Below are 14,129 nucleotides of genomic sequence, written 5' to 3'. Positions count from 1 at the left end.
AATTTTAAAATCATTCTCAAACATTGGCCTGAGAGAATTAAAGAGAAAAAGTTAATTAAAGAGAAAAAGTTAATTTAAGGCAAATAAATTCCAAAATTAATAATAAAATAATTCAGTCAACTCTAGATCATAGAATTTTAACACCAATGTTGTTAAACTCAAGAATTCAAATGCAATCAAATCTAAACATTTTTCTTTTACAAAACTACGGTGTGTCAGTAGATCTATCCAAGCATCTCCACTGGACATCCCTTGATACTTAATACCATCATCATCTCTGCTTCATCATCATCACAATCATCATCCTTCGCAATCAAATCCAAACATAACCACCATCATTCTTCTCTCAAGTAATGTTTTAACCATGTAGCTACTATTAATTTGATATTATAAGTTGAGAGACTTAAAACCGCCATCTAAAATAAAATTTACATTGTCTTGCTTTGTTGATCCCTTTGGGCATCTCCATTGTCTGTACAAAGCCCTCTGTTTCCCTTTCAAAAGAAAAGAACAAATTTTACATTGAAATCTAAAAATTTTAAAATAATTCATCCAAAGAGGCATGTTTTTCCAAAACTATCATATCGTCAATCTGTCATCAAAATGGCACTGAGATCTAAAACCAGAATGGTTGTAGCTATTGTTTAGAACTTCAAATTATTTATTTCTTTTGGGGATATTATGGATTGTTTATTTGTAGGTACAACAATGGAGAATAAAGGAAACAATAATATTAAAAAAGCGATTGAGTTATATCAAGCTGCTTTAAAGGGTGATTGGGAAGCTGCGAAGGGTATATTTAAAGAAGATTCCTCATGGATCACTAAGAAGATAACTATAAAAAAGAATACCGCACTCCATGTTGCTGCTGCTGCAAAGCGAATTGGTTTTGTTGAAGAGTTGGTTAAACTTTACTGTTCAAATAACCATGACTTATTTATAAAAAATGGAGAAGGACATACTGCCCTTTTTTATGCTGCTATTTCAGGAGTTGTAAGGATCGCTGAAGCAATTGTTAAGAATGATGATCAAAGGCCTGGAAATTCTGATGTTAATTATGCTCATCTAATTGAATATTACGTGCCACTTCTTACCGCTGTAATTTACAAACGCAAAGAAATGGCTTCCTATCTTTTCTCTCTGTCTAAGGAAGTTCTACAACTGAACAACAATTTCAACTTCTCTTAGCTACAATCGACAGTGATTATTATGGTTTTTCTTCCAAATCCCTTGCTTGATATATAATAATAATAATAATCTTTAATTAATACTACTGTATATTCAATGTTTTGAATTGCTCTTCATTTTTTTTTTCATTGTAGATATAGCATTGGATATTCTGAAAGTGAAATCTGGATTGGCAAAGTGGAGGGAAAAAGAAAATGGCGACACAGCTTTGCACTTACTAGCAAGAAAGCCATATGCAATTGGTAGCAGCAACCAGCTTAGCTGCTTGAAGAAATATATAAACTCTCGTAATTATACACATATCCATCATTGCTTTCTCTTTAATTTGGATATATATAATATAATTTAGTATATACTTTTTAATCATTATATGATAATATCTTGAGAAATTTTCACATATAGAAAAAATGCCAAACTATCAACCAAAATAGTAAAAAGAAGACTAGTAGATTCCTATCAATCAATCGCTATTAATGATAGACTTGTATCAGCTGTTTCTCTCACTGATAGTATCAATTTTAGATTTCTATCGGTTTCAATTACTGGTACACTTCTATTCTCGTCTATCAGTGATAGACTTAAAATCAATTTCTATCACGATGCATCTAAATGGACTATAAAGAAGGTAGAAAGTTTTGCTATAACTTGTAAATAGTTTGACCCATTCTTCTATATTTATAAAACCCCTTATATATATTTACATACTCTACTCTTTTAGGCTTCAACAGAGTTTATAAAACAGCTCTGATGCAAACATTAGCTCATCAAGTTGTTGAATGCCTATGCAAATTTGTTGTGGAGAACCTTCCAGAACCCGAGCTACGAAAGTTCATAACAACTCCCTCAAGTTTATTACATGATGCAGCAAGAGTTGGAAATGTTGAGTTTTTGATAATACTCATTCGCTCCTATCCCGATTTCATATGGATCGCTGACAAAGACAGCAAAACCATATTTCATGTAGCAGTTGAATATCGACAAGAAAACGTGTTTAGTCTTATACATGAGATAGGAGGGGTGAAGGATTTCATTGTCAATGGTTTCAATCAAAAGAATGATTGTAACATTCTACACTTAGTTGGAATGTTGGCATCTCCATATCGCCTAAGCAAAGTGTCTGGGACAGCTCTACAAATGCAATACGAGTTTCGGTGGTTTAAGGTAAGTTCTTTGATGCATACATTGCATGTTTTTTTAACAACAATTGAGAGCATTATTTTGAAATGTTGTACTTTAACTTAATTCAAGGAAGTGGAGGAAATGGTTACCCCATCCCATTGTAAAATGAAGATAAAAAGAGACCAACCTAAGGATCAAAAACCTGGTGATCAGCCCCGACGGAAAGATGATGTTATTGATGGGCGAACAACTCGTGAGCCCGTACGGAAAGATGATGATATTTATGGGCTAACACCTCGTGAACTCTTCTCAAAAAAGCATGAAGACCTACGGGAAAAAGGGGAGGAGTGGATCAGAAAGACGGCAAACTCGTGCATGTTGGTGGCAACTCTAATCACAACAATGGTTTTTGCAGCATCATTTACGGTTCGAGGAGGCAACGGTGATTATGAGGATGTCATTTCCATTCTCCAAACAAATGTGGCATTTAAAGTGTTCATAGTATTCGATGTTGCAGCTCTGGTGATGTCTACAACTTCTGCACTCATCTTTTTATCAATTTTGACTTCGCGATATGCAGAAAAGGATTTTTTCATATGTTTGCCGATTAAGTTATTTTTTTGGGTTGGTGACATTGTTTCTTTCTATAGCATGCATGGCGGTGGCTTTCAGCGCGACCTTCTTTATTGCGTATGATAAAACAAAGATGACTATTCCATGGATCATTGCAGCAGTGATCATCCTTCCACCTATCTGTTTTGTTGGGTTTCACTTGGAACTCGCTCGGGATATATTGCATTTAAGCTGTTTTCGATTTTCCCCGAGAAAACACAAGAAAAGGCTATGTTAGGCAAATAAACCAATGTAGCTTTTTTGTTTTCCAAAGATATGTTTATCATCTTGCAATAATGAACCTATCGCATTTGAAGTAAAATAATGTCTCGCTATGATAACCCAATATTAGTTATTTAGTTATTTAGCGCAACTCTTTAATCTCTAGCCTTCTCTAAACCATTGCTAACTTGATCATGATCGTCGGAGTGTTGGAAGCCAAGCATCTCATCCGTTTGAATTTTTTCTTTATTGTGCAAGACATAATCGTACGATTCGTTCCAAAATTATAAAAATTCACCGTTAGTACCATAATTTTGACATCAACAACAGACTTCATTATTTTTGAACTACAAAATAATGCTCAATTCTCCAAAAGGTAGGTGAAGATTTTCGATCTTCACTAGACAAAAGCAATGGTTGATCAAAGGACATTTGTGTTTCCAACCATAAATATGAAGAGGGTAAACAATAATATAATCATAATTAATTACAGGTGATCAGACGACTTCGGAAATAAAAAATAACTCAATTGAGTTAATGTAAGACCTAATTCGATAACTATTTTGTCTTTTATTTTTGTTTTAAAAACTTAAATTGATTTCCTTTTCCTGCCTCACATTAATTTGCATTTTTTTTCTAAAATACAATAGCCGAACTCTAGCTAAATTACACAAACAAAAACAATTTTTGAAAGCTATTTTTTTTAGTTTTCAAAAATTGACTTGATTTTGGTAAGATTATAAATAGGTTTACTTTTCAAAAGAAAAAACCAAAAATAAAAGGAAAATGCAGTAGATGTCAATTGAGTTTAGGGATTTGCAAGTTTGTCACGCAATTTTTTTCAATGACATGTTGACATGCAAAAAAACATCAGACAAAAAAGAGACTCCCTCAAGACATTACTACAACCAAGACAAAGGGAAAGAAAAAATCCAACAGCCTTATGACTCCTCCACTGACTCTGAATCCCCCAGGAAGACCTATGCTGAAGCTGTCCGAAGCTGCTCAAGCTCTTCAAGCTCTGAATCGGATTGTTCTAAAATCAAAAGCACATCTTCACTAAAGAGGCTCCTACCGGCTCTGAAATCTGAAATCAGGAAAGAAGAAAAAAAGAATGACATTGACTGGGAAAAATCGATTATACTGTCCAGGAGATGTTTTCATGATGATTGGGCAAAAATCATAGATCGTCTCAGAGACCAAACAGACAAAAAAGACTCGTGCTTTCGCTATATTCCTTTTCATGCAGACAAAGCTCTTCTCTTCATTAAAGATAAAGAATTAGCTAAACTGTTATGCAAAAATATTGGATGGACTACTGTTGGTCCTTTCTATGTGAAGTTTGAAAAATGGTCAAAAAATGCCCATGCAGATATAAAAGTGGTTCCAAGCTATGGTGGATGGACGAGATTCAGAGGTATCCCTTTACATATTTGGAATCTTAATACTTTTATACAGATTGGAGAAGCTTGTGGTGGTTTCATAGATGCTGCGCCGGAAAGTGTCAACAAACTTGAACTAACCGAAGCTCTCATTAAAGTTAAGGGAAACTACACAGGTTTTCTACCAGCTTTCATTCAAATTCATGATGAAGAAGGTCATGATTTCGTTATTCAAACAGTCACCCACCCTGAAGGAAAATGGTTAAGAGAAAGAAATCCTAGTATTCACGGCTCCTTCACAAAAACTGCTGCTGAAAATTTCAACGAATTCAATCCCTTTGCCGAACAGTACACTTTCAGACGCAACCTTGCCGTGATAGCTAAACCAGACTTGCCGGAAAGTTCAAAGAAAGGATCAAAGCAGATGAACAACGATCGGAAGATGGGGCCCACAAAAACCATTAAAAAATTCAATAAAACGGTAAGTTTTTTGAATTTGAACTACGAAGGTGACAGTGATAATAGCAATTCTTCAGAGAAAATACATAAAAAAGACCACAGATCAGAAATGACAGAGAAGAAGAAGGGGAAACAAATCTGCTGCAGTGAGTACAACCAAAAAATCAGCCCTATAAACACCAAGAGGAAAGTTTCCTTCAGCTCCCCAAAAAATGAGACCTTTCTGTTTTCAGCTCACTCTGCCCCTACAAAAACGCTGAAACTGGGAAGCCCAATGAGTTATGCAAAAATGGAAGCTAAATCAAAAAGGCCTACTCAGTCCATAAAGAAAAAAGTCTATAGAGTCAAGAGCCGAAGCATGGAAAGGGAAACTTCTCAAACAAGCAGGCAAAAAGATAAAGAAAAAATTGACCAGAATAAGTTTGAACTGGTGGTAGACCTTGGCCACATCTCCCCCCTCTCTGATACTGATTTCTCTTGTCCTGAAAGTCCTTCGTACATCCCTTCACCAACATCTCCTACTGAGTCAGACATTGTAAAGGACAGCCTGGCCCCTATGATGACTTGTGCTCATGAAGATGGAGAAAAGAAGAAAAAGGAGAACATAAGGGAAGAGACCGAAGATGAGGAAGTTAGCTTCAAGAGGAAACTCACAGATTGGCTGAAAGAAAACAACCTCAGACTGGCGGCAGATTTTAATTCACAGTTTAATTCTGTTACAAATGATAGGATGATTTCTATTTTAAATGGGCCACCAAATGTAGGTATTGAAAATGAGTCTGAGGATGTAATTGATGGCAAGGAAAATGACACCATGGGGCCAATGGTGTTCCCATGAAGTTTTTATCCTGGAATGTAAGAGGGCTATGCTCGGCCCATAAAAGAGCCCAAATAAAAGCAACTATCTTTGCCTATGATCCAGATTTTGTCATACTCACTGAAACTAAACTCACATCAGTGACTAAGAAAATAATAAAATCGATTTGGAGCCCAATTAGCATCAATTGGACTTTTCTCAATTCTTCCGGCCGATCAGGAGGTATTATTGTGATGTGGAATGATCAAAATTTTTCTATCCTGAATGTTTTTAAAGGGGCTTTCTCTGTTTCCATCCAAATTGGCTCCAACAATGGTGCTTTTTGGTGGCTCTCTGCCATTTACGGCCCAGCCAAAAGAAAAAATAGGCCTTTATTTTGGGAGGAACTTGAAAATCTAAAGTCCATCTGCTTGCCAACCTGGATTCTTGGTGGAGATTTTAATGTTATAAGATGGAAGGAGGAGACGTCCAACAAAAATCCAGCCACGCAAAGCATGAAAAGATTCAACACTTTCATTACCAATTGTAATCTGACTGATCCTCCCCTCACCAATGCAAAGTTTACTTGGTCAAATCTCAGAGCTCAGGCCACCCTCTCCAGACTGGACAGATTTCTTTTCTCGACCCATTGGGAAAATATTTTCCCAGGCCATACTTCAAAAGTGTTAACCCGAACTACTTCAGACCATTTTCCCATCGTTCTTGAGTCGTCTTCGATCTCTTGGGGACCTTCTCCTTTTAGATTCACAAATGCCTACCTAAAAGACCCAGACTACAAGAAAAACATAGAGTTTTGGTGGGGAAACACCAGTCAGCCAGGCTATGCAGGTTATTCCTTTATGCACAGACTAAAGCAGTTGGCTCTGAAAATCAAAGCTTGGGGAAAAGAAAAAAAAGGAAAAGATGAAGCTTCAAAAAAGGCCTGGATCAAAGAAATCGACCTAATTGATAAGCTAGAGGCTGAAGGATCTGCAACAGAGATTCACAGAGAGAAAAGGATTGCTCTAAAAGCCGACCTCTCCCAAATTACTCTCACTGAAGCTCAAATATGGGCCCAAAAATGCAAAAGAATATGGATCCATGAAGGTGATGAAAATTCTTCCTTTTTCCACAAAATTTGCACAGCAAGGCAAAAAAAGTGTTTGATCTCCAAGATTATAAACAACAGTGGACAGAATTGCCTAAAGGACAGTGACATTGCCGATGCCTTCATTCAACATTTTGAAGAAATCTATACAGACAACAGAAACAACCATTTGTTTATTGATAATCTCGATTGGTGCCCCATCTCCAACACCAACAGTGACTTGCTGGACAAACCCTTTAATGAAGATGAAATTTGGCACACTTTAAAGCCCTTTGCAAAGAATAAAGCTCCAGGTCCAGATGGTTATACGATGGATTTCCTACAAAAGTCTTGGGCTTTTATGAAGCAAAACATTTGTGATATCTTCAAAGATTTTCATAGCACCCATATCATCAATAAAGTTGTCAATGAAACTCTCATTACCCTTATAGCCAAAAAAGAAAATTGCGAGACAGTTGCAGACTTTCGGCCCATCAGCCTCACCACGGCTATCTACAAATTAATCGCAAAGGCTTTGGCTGATAGATTGAAACAAACTCTCCCCGACACGATCTCTGAGTCTCAAATGGCCTTCGTTAAAGGCAGACAAATTACAGAGGCCATTCTTATTGCAAATGAAGCTTTGGATTTCTGGAGAAATAAAAAAGAAAGAGGCTTTGTGATAAAACTGGACATTGAAAAGGCCTTCGATAAGCTAAATTGGCGCTTCATAGACTTTGTGCTTATGAAAAAGAACTACTCTCAGAAATGGAGGAAAATGATTGCCAGCTGCATCTCTAGTGTCCAATACTCTGTTCTTATCAATGGTAGACCGAGAGGCAGAATCAAACCTTCTAGAGGAATCCGACAGGGTGACCCCCTTTCACCCTTCATCTTTGTTTTGGCTATGGACTATCTCAGCCGTCTTTTGAACAACTTGGCAGATAAAAGAAAAATCAATGGAGTCAATTTCAGTCCCAACCTTAATCTTACCCACATCCTATTTGCGGATGACATCCTCATCTTTGTAGAGGATAGGGATGACTACGTATCAAACCTCAAAATGATCCTTCATCTCTTTGAATCAGCCTCGGGCCTTAACATCAATCTGTCCAAGTCTACTATCTTTCCCATAAACGTCCCAACAGATCGTGCAAAGTCTATAGCGGACAGTTGGGGAATAAGCAAGGGCCATCTTCCGACATCTTACCTTGGTATGCCCTTAGGAGGGAAGCCTTCATCAGCAAAATTCTGGGACAATGTACTTCAGAAAATCCAGAAAAAATTGAGCAGCTGGAAATACTCTCAGTTATCCAAAGGTGGCAGAATCACTCTGATAAACTCAACTCTTGAAAGCCTCCCCATATATCAAATGTCGGTCTTCAAGGTCCCCAAAGGTATAGCTCAGAAAATTGAAGCTTCTTGGAGAAATTTCCTTTGGAATGGTACATCGAATGGACACAACATTAGCCTCATCAGATGGAACCAAATTGTTTCCCCAAAAGAGAAAGGAGGCCTCGGTATTCACTCTGTCAATAGCACAAATTTTTCCCTTCTCTGTAAATGGCTCTGGAAATTTCTAACTGAAAAAGATCCTTTATGGAAACGCCTGATCATTTCCAAATATGATCAGGAGAAAATGGGCAGATTTCCTTCTCGTGGAAAATTCAGCAGCAATAACAGCCCTTGGAAAGCAGTGACAGAGTGTATCAGTTGGTTCCATAAAAACATCAGCTGGAAGGTAAATGATGGAGAAGATATCTCCTTTTGGCTTGACAACTGGAATGGAAATGCTCCTTTATCTTTGGCCGTCCCCCGTCTTTTTGCTCTATCTACAAACAAAAAGGGGTCTGTTAAAGATTTTTGGAATCCTTCATCTAATGACTGGCATCTCCATATCAATCGGCCCCTTCGTGACCATGAACAAAACTTGTGGCACAATATTAAAGCCTCTCTTCCAACTCCCTTACTGAATAGGGGGCTTCCAAAACCATTATGGAAACTAAATTCAAACAACATATTCGATACCGCGTCCGTAAAAAGGAGCCTATCTGAAGCTTCAGCCTCTCCAGCTAACTTTCATCCAAATCTCTACAAAACTCTGTGGAAGGTGGAATTTCCAAAAAAGTGTAAATTTTTCATCTGGACGCTCATCCACGGTTGCATTAATACAGCTGATCGCCTGCAGAAACGTTTACCAAATTGGGCCCTCAACCCCAACTGGTGTTATATGTGCAACAAGAGCCAAGAAGACATAAATCATCTCTTCATCCATTGCCCCTACAGTCAGAAGTTATGGAGTAAGGCCAAAGCTCTCCTCAATTGGAATAGAACTCCAAATGATGTGCAGTCCCTTGTTCAGAACATTTGCTCCCTCAACATAAGTACTCAAAAAGGGCTGATAACATTCAATACCATTGCTACCCTCCTTTGGAAGATTTGGCTGGAAAGAAACAATAGAATCTTCAAACAACAGGGAAAAGATTTTCAAGAGCTTTGGGAAGACATTCTCGCTCAAACCGGTTTATGGAGCTGCAAATCTAAATTATTTTCAAATTATGATTGTTGCTCCATAGCGTTAAATATCTCTGCTTTTGTAAAATAGGGCTTTTCTCTAGCCCTTTTCTCCGCTTCCTGTACTAATTGCTCTTTTTATTGAAGTGGTAATGAAGTATCTTTTATCAAAAAAAATAAGTTCAACCCAAGTGATATACTTGATGCACCCGGTTCACTTCTTTTTAGAAATGGATGCAAAATGCACCTAACACATTTGATATACACCTAATACATTTTTTTTTTAGAAATGGTTGCAAAATGCACCTGACACACTTGATATACACCTAATACATCTGATACACCTGATGTATCCCTAATATACATATTTATATACATAAATGTGTTAAAAATGACAAAATTTTAAAGATTTTTAGTTCGATGGCAATTAAGTAAAATTTTCTAATGACATTTGGGTAAATAAAACAATGTGATATTTTTGTAAATAAGTTGATTTTTATTAATTTTAGGGTAAAAAACATGAAACTCTTTTTTAGAGGGTGTTCAGGTCAAAAAGTGAGTTATTATTTGAGTGTTGATTATTTTAGTTTGGGAGATAATAGTATGTGCATGTGGTTTATATTTTTACGATAAATGTGTATATTTTTCGTTTTTTAATCCTTAAACAAAAATTCATAATCTTTTTTTGTAAATCCAAATATTTGATATATCAATTAGATCAAATGTGTAATAAGTATACATCAAGTATATGTTACATATATGAAGTGTGTATCAAGTGCCTATTAAAAAGTTATCAAATGTATATCACCGGTATATCAAGCGTATCAAAGTAGATATCGGGGGCAACTCAAAAAGAGCTATAATTAAAGATATCACTAAAGCTACTTGTCCCAACATAGCAATATTATCTGAAACAAAGTTCACTGTTATTGATAATAAGATAGTTAAATCTCTCTGGAGCTGGGCATATGTTAAAGCCACCGGATCTGTTGAGAGCCTTTTAGTCATGTGGGACTCCCTTAATATTGAAGTTGTCGATGTTATAAAAGGGAATGACACAATTTCCATTCAATTCAAAAGATCTGATGATCTTCAATGGTGGCTAACAGGTGTTTATGGCCCAGCTAGTAGAAGAAACAGTCCTGATTTTCTGGGAAGAATTATTGCTTCTGGGTGCCTCATGCTTTCCTTATTGGATTCTTCGTGGTGACTTCAACATATACAGATGGGCTCATGAAACTTAATATCTCATGTTGGTCTAATTGGCCACCTCAAATCAATGGGCTTTACACGTTGACGAACCTGAGAAGCAATCCAGCCATGTCTAAAATAGACCACTTCCTTTATACGTCTAATTGGGAAGGAATTTTCCAAGCTCATCAAGTTCAAAGATCAATTCGCAATATCTGATTTGATCACTTCCCATTGCTTCTTGAATCCAACTCTCTTAAATGGGGCCCCTGCCCCTTTAAATTTTATAATAGATGGTTGTCACAAAATTCTTTGGACAGGAAATTGAAAATGCTTGGCTGATCATTGACGAAGACGGTCATCCGGGTTATGCTGTCATGAGAAAGCTAAAGCAACTATCTACACCTCAGAGTGTACGAGAAAGATATGGAAAATGCTGCTGATATTTGGAAACTTATCTTTGACATTGATAGCAGAGAGGAACAGGGTATTATGACAGAGGAGGACTCGAGCAGATCTGCTTTAAAAATTGACCTACAAAATCTTATGCTCCTCGAAGCAAGGAAATGGAGACAGTTGTGTAAATACGCATGGTTCAATGAAGGTGGTGGAAGTACTGCTTTTCTCCATGAAGTGTGTTTTGCAAGAAGACAGATCAATTTTATATCAGAAATCCAAAACACTCAAGGAGTTAATTTCTATACTGACCCTCTGATTGAAAAAGATTTTAAAGATTATTTCAATGACATATACATTGGTGAGAGCAATGTCGAATGGATGTTTGATAACTTGGATTGGGAAAGCTTGTTCCCAAACACATGCTGCAAATCTCATTAAGCCTTTTGTTGATTCTGAAGTGTAGAATAAATGTTTGGACAGCAACAAAACTCCTGGGCCTGATGGATTCACCATCGAACTCTTTAAAAAATATTGGTACGTTTTCAAAACCGATATTATGAAGATGTTACATGATTTTTTTTAGAGAAGTATTCTTAACAAATCTGTCAACACCACATACATCCATCGCTTTGATCCCAAAGAGAACGAGTGCATTGAAGGTGTCCGATTATAGGCCCTTTAGCTTGACTACGAGCATTTACAAAATACTTGCCTAATGACTTAAGAATGTTCTTCTAGACACAATTATTGTTCCCGACCAATCTGCTTTTGTATCTGGTAGACAGATAACTGAGCCCATTCTCATTGCTAATGAGATTGTTGATTACTAGAGATGTAGTAAAAAACAGAATGTTATATTTAAGTTGGATATCGAGAAGGCTTTTGATAAAATTAATTTGGAACTTTCTCCTATCAACTCTGTTATGAAAATTATCAACACAACAAAACAGGAAAATATATATGTATATAGATTTGAGCCAAACGATTTTACGTTGTCTCTCAGATTTGTCTCCTTAAGACAAATTTACTCACCCTATTGCTTGAGTTTTGAGAGTAATTGTCTTCCAGGATAGAATAGATCACCTTTCTTCTAAGAGTAGCACCCCATCTAAAAGATCAACGAACAAAACTTTGTGTATTTACCGAACGCGAAGATTGTGGATAATGAAGAGAAAATAGTTTTTGGAAGAAGACAAATGATTAACTTGCAGAAACCTACCTTCGTTTGTATCTATGTTGATGAACATATGACAAATATTACCGAAAGAATTTGGAGTTGTCAAGCGTCCTCGCTCCCTTTCGATTATCTTGGCATTCCATTGGGTGGCAATCCAAAAAAATCTTCCTTTTGGGAGCCTGTTATTGAGTTGATCGAAAGAAAATTTGTCTCATGGAAACATGCATATATCTCTAAAGGAAGGAGGTTAACACTCATCAAGGCTGAGCTTAGCAAGATTCCTACATACCTTCTCACGACAGAGGAGGGCTTGGCATTGACAAAATCAGATTGATAAATGAAGCTCTTTTGACTAAATGGTTGTGGAGATATATCACAGAAAAAGATGGTTTGTGGAAGGATGTTATTGCCTTCAAATACATTAAAGAGCCTTTTCGAAACTTTTTCCTCTAATTAAATGCTATAATACTACCGCAAGGTCTCCATGGTTTAAAATTACCAAACTCCAGAACTTAATTATTTCCGATACTAAATGGAAAAAATCTCTAGTGGAGGTAACACCCCTTTCTGGTATAAGAATTTTGGACGGGTATGGGCCTTTTATACGTTGCAGCCACGTTTCTTTGCTCTCACTAACAGCAAGCTCCTTTAACATCAAGCTCATTAATGTTAAGGAAAAGCTTGGTCTCCACCAAATGCAATCTGGAATTTTTTTTCCTTGCCGTCAATTGAGGATACTGATTAAAAAGTGGAATTGTTGATTGAGATTTGGTCTCAGCTGCTTGGACACCCCCTATATCTACATAGGATACTGATATTGTGCAATGGTCTCTCACCACTAACTGTATTTTCTCTGTTAAATCTCCAAAGATCCATTTGGTTGATGCACCAAACCTAAAAAGTGTAAAGTCTTTATTTGGACAGTACTTAATAATGGATCAAATACTATGGATAAATGTCAAATTCGAAATCCTTCGATGCACCTTAACCCAAGCTAGTATATTCTGTGCAAAAACCAATCAGAATCGCTGAAGCATCTCTTCCTGCAATGCTCTTATTCAAAGAAGGTCTAGAGTTCTTTTTTCTCTAAAGCCCTTGATTTGGCAACTAATCTTTAACTCAGTTGAATCCTTGTTAAATCCTCTTCTGCAAACTACACAGACATCGGCTAAAAGACTTATCAGGAGCAATCTCATTGGTGCCTCCCTGGGGTGTTTATATGGATGAAAAGAAACAATAGAATATTTAACTCTTTGGAGATATCTTCTATCAACTTGAGGGATGACATTTTATACTTATTGGCCTCTTGGTGCTCAAAATCTTCCATATTTTCTGATTATGGTATTACTTCAATTGCTCTTAATTGAAGGCTTTTTCTCTGACTTATCCATTTTAATTTGTTCTGCTTGTTTGATTATCAGATACTCTTTGTACGTCTTTTATTTTTGAATGAATTCATACTCTTGGTTTGAGGCATTATTAGGGTGTTAAGGAAGTGTTAACGTGTACTTGAGATGTTAGGGTGCACTTCTTGATCCCTCTTCCTCTAGTATCTTGTTCAAAAAGACAAAATTGGTAAAAGTGATACTTTTTTTTTTTTTTAAATCTCTAATAGCATCCTCGTATGTTTCTTCATTCCTCTTTTGTTGTTGAGTTGTTCTCTTGCTCCTCCCGAACATCAATACGTGTACTTTTTGTTTATTCGTAGGCATTACTTTTGGGTTTGGGTATGACGAAGATATCAATGTTAAAGATGTATCAACTTCACTTGAAATGTTTCTTTGCACTTCTTGATTCCTCTCTAGTATTTTGCACGTATATAGTTCAAACTATATAAAAATGTTAAACACAATGCAACATAAATTATTTGATTACAAATAAACTACATCAAGAATTGAATAGGAGTCAGTGAAAAAAATCATTTAGTGGACGTTAGGTGAGAATATTTAAATTTCATTTTTCTCATCATTCATTTTAAATATT

The 14,129-nt window shown here is 36.4% G+C and overlaps 1 protein-coding gene across 1 annotated transcript; it reads left to right on the top strand.

The window, feature by feature from the left end:
- The first annotated feature begins 708 nt into the window (after nucleotides 1-708).
- LOC103485063 (uncharacterized) lies at nucleotides 709-3,241 on the top strand. The gene is made up of 5 exons (XM_051079768.1): nucleotides 709-1,111; nucleotides 1,323-1,475; nucleotides 1,907-2,349; nucleotides 2,437-2,829; nucleotides 2,958-3,241. The coding sequence occupies exons 1-5, from the start codon at nucleotides 709-711 to the stop codon at nucleotides 3,015-3,017; spliced, it is 1,452 nt and encodes a 483-aa protein (XP_050935725.1). The 3' UTR covers nucleotides 3,018-3,241.
- Nucleotides 3,242-14,129: the final 10,888 nt, after the last annotated feature.

Source organism: Cucumis melo, chromosome 12 (genome assembly GCF_025177605.1).
Source record: "Cucumis melo cultivar AY chromosome 12, USDA_Cmelo_AY_1.0, whole genome shotgun sequence".
NCBI lineage: Eukaryota > Viridiplantae > Streptophyta > Magnoliopsida > Cucurbitales > Cucurbitaceae > Cucumis > Cucumis melo.
Note: the sequence above shows the minus strand (reverse complement) of the source record. Positions and strands in the feature narration are given on the sequence as shown.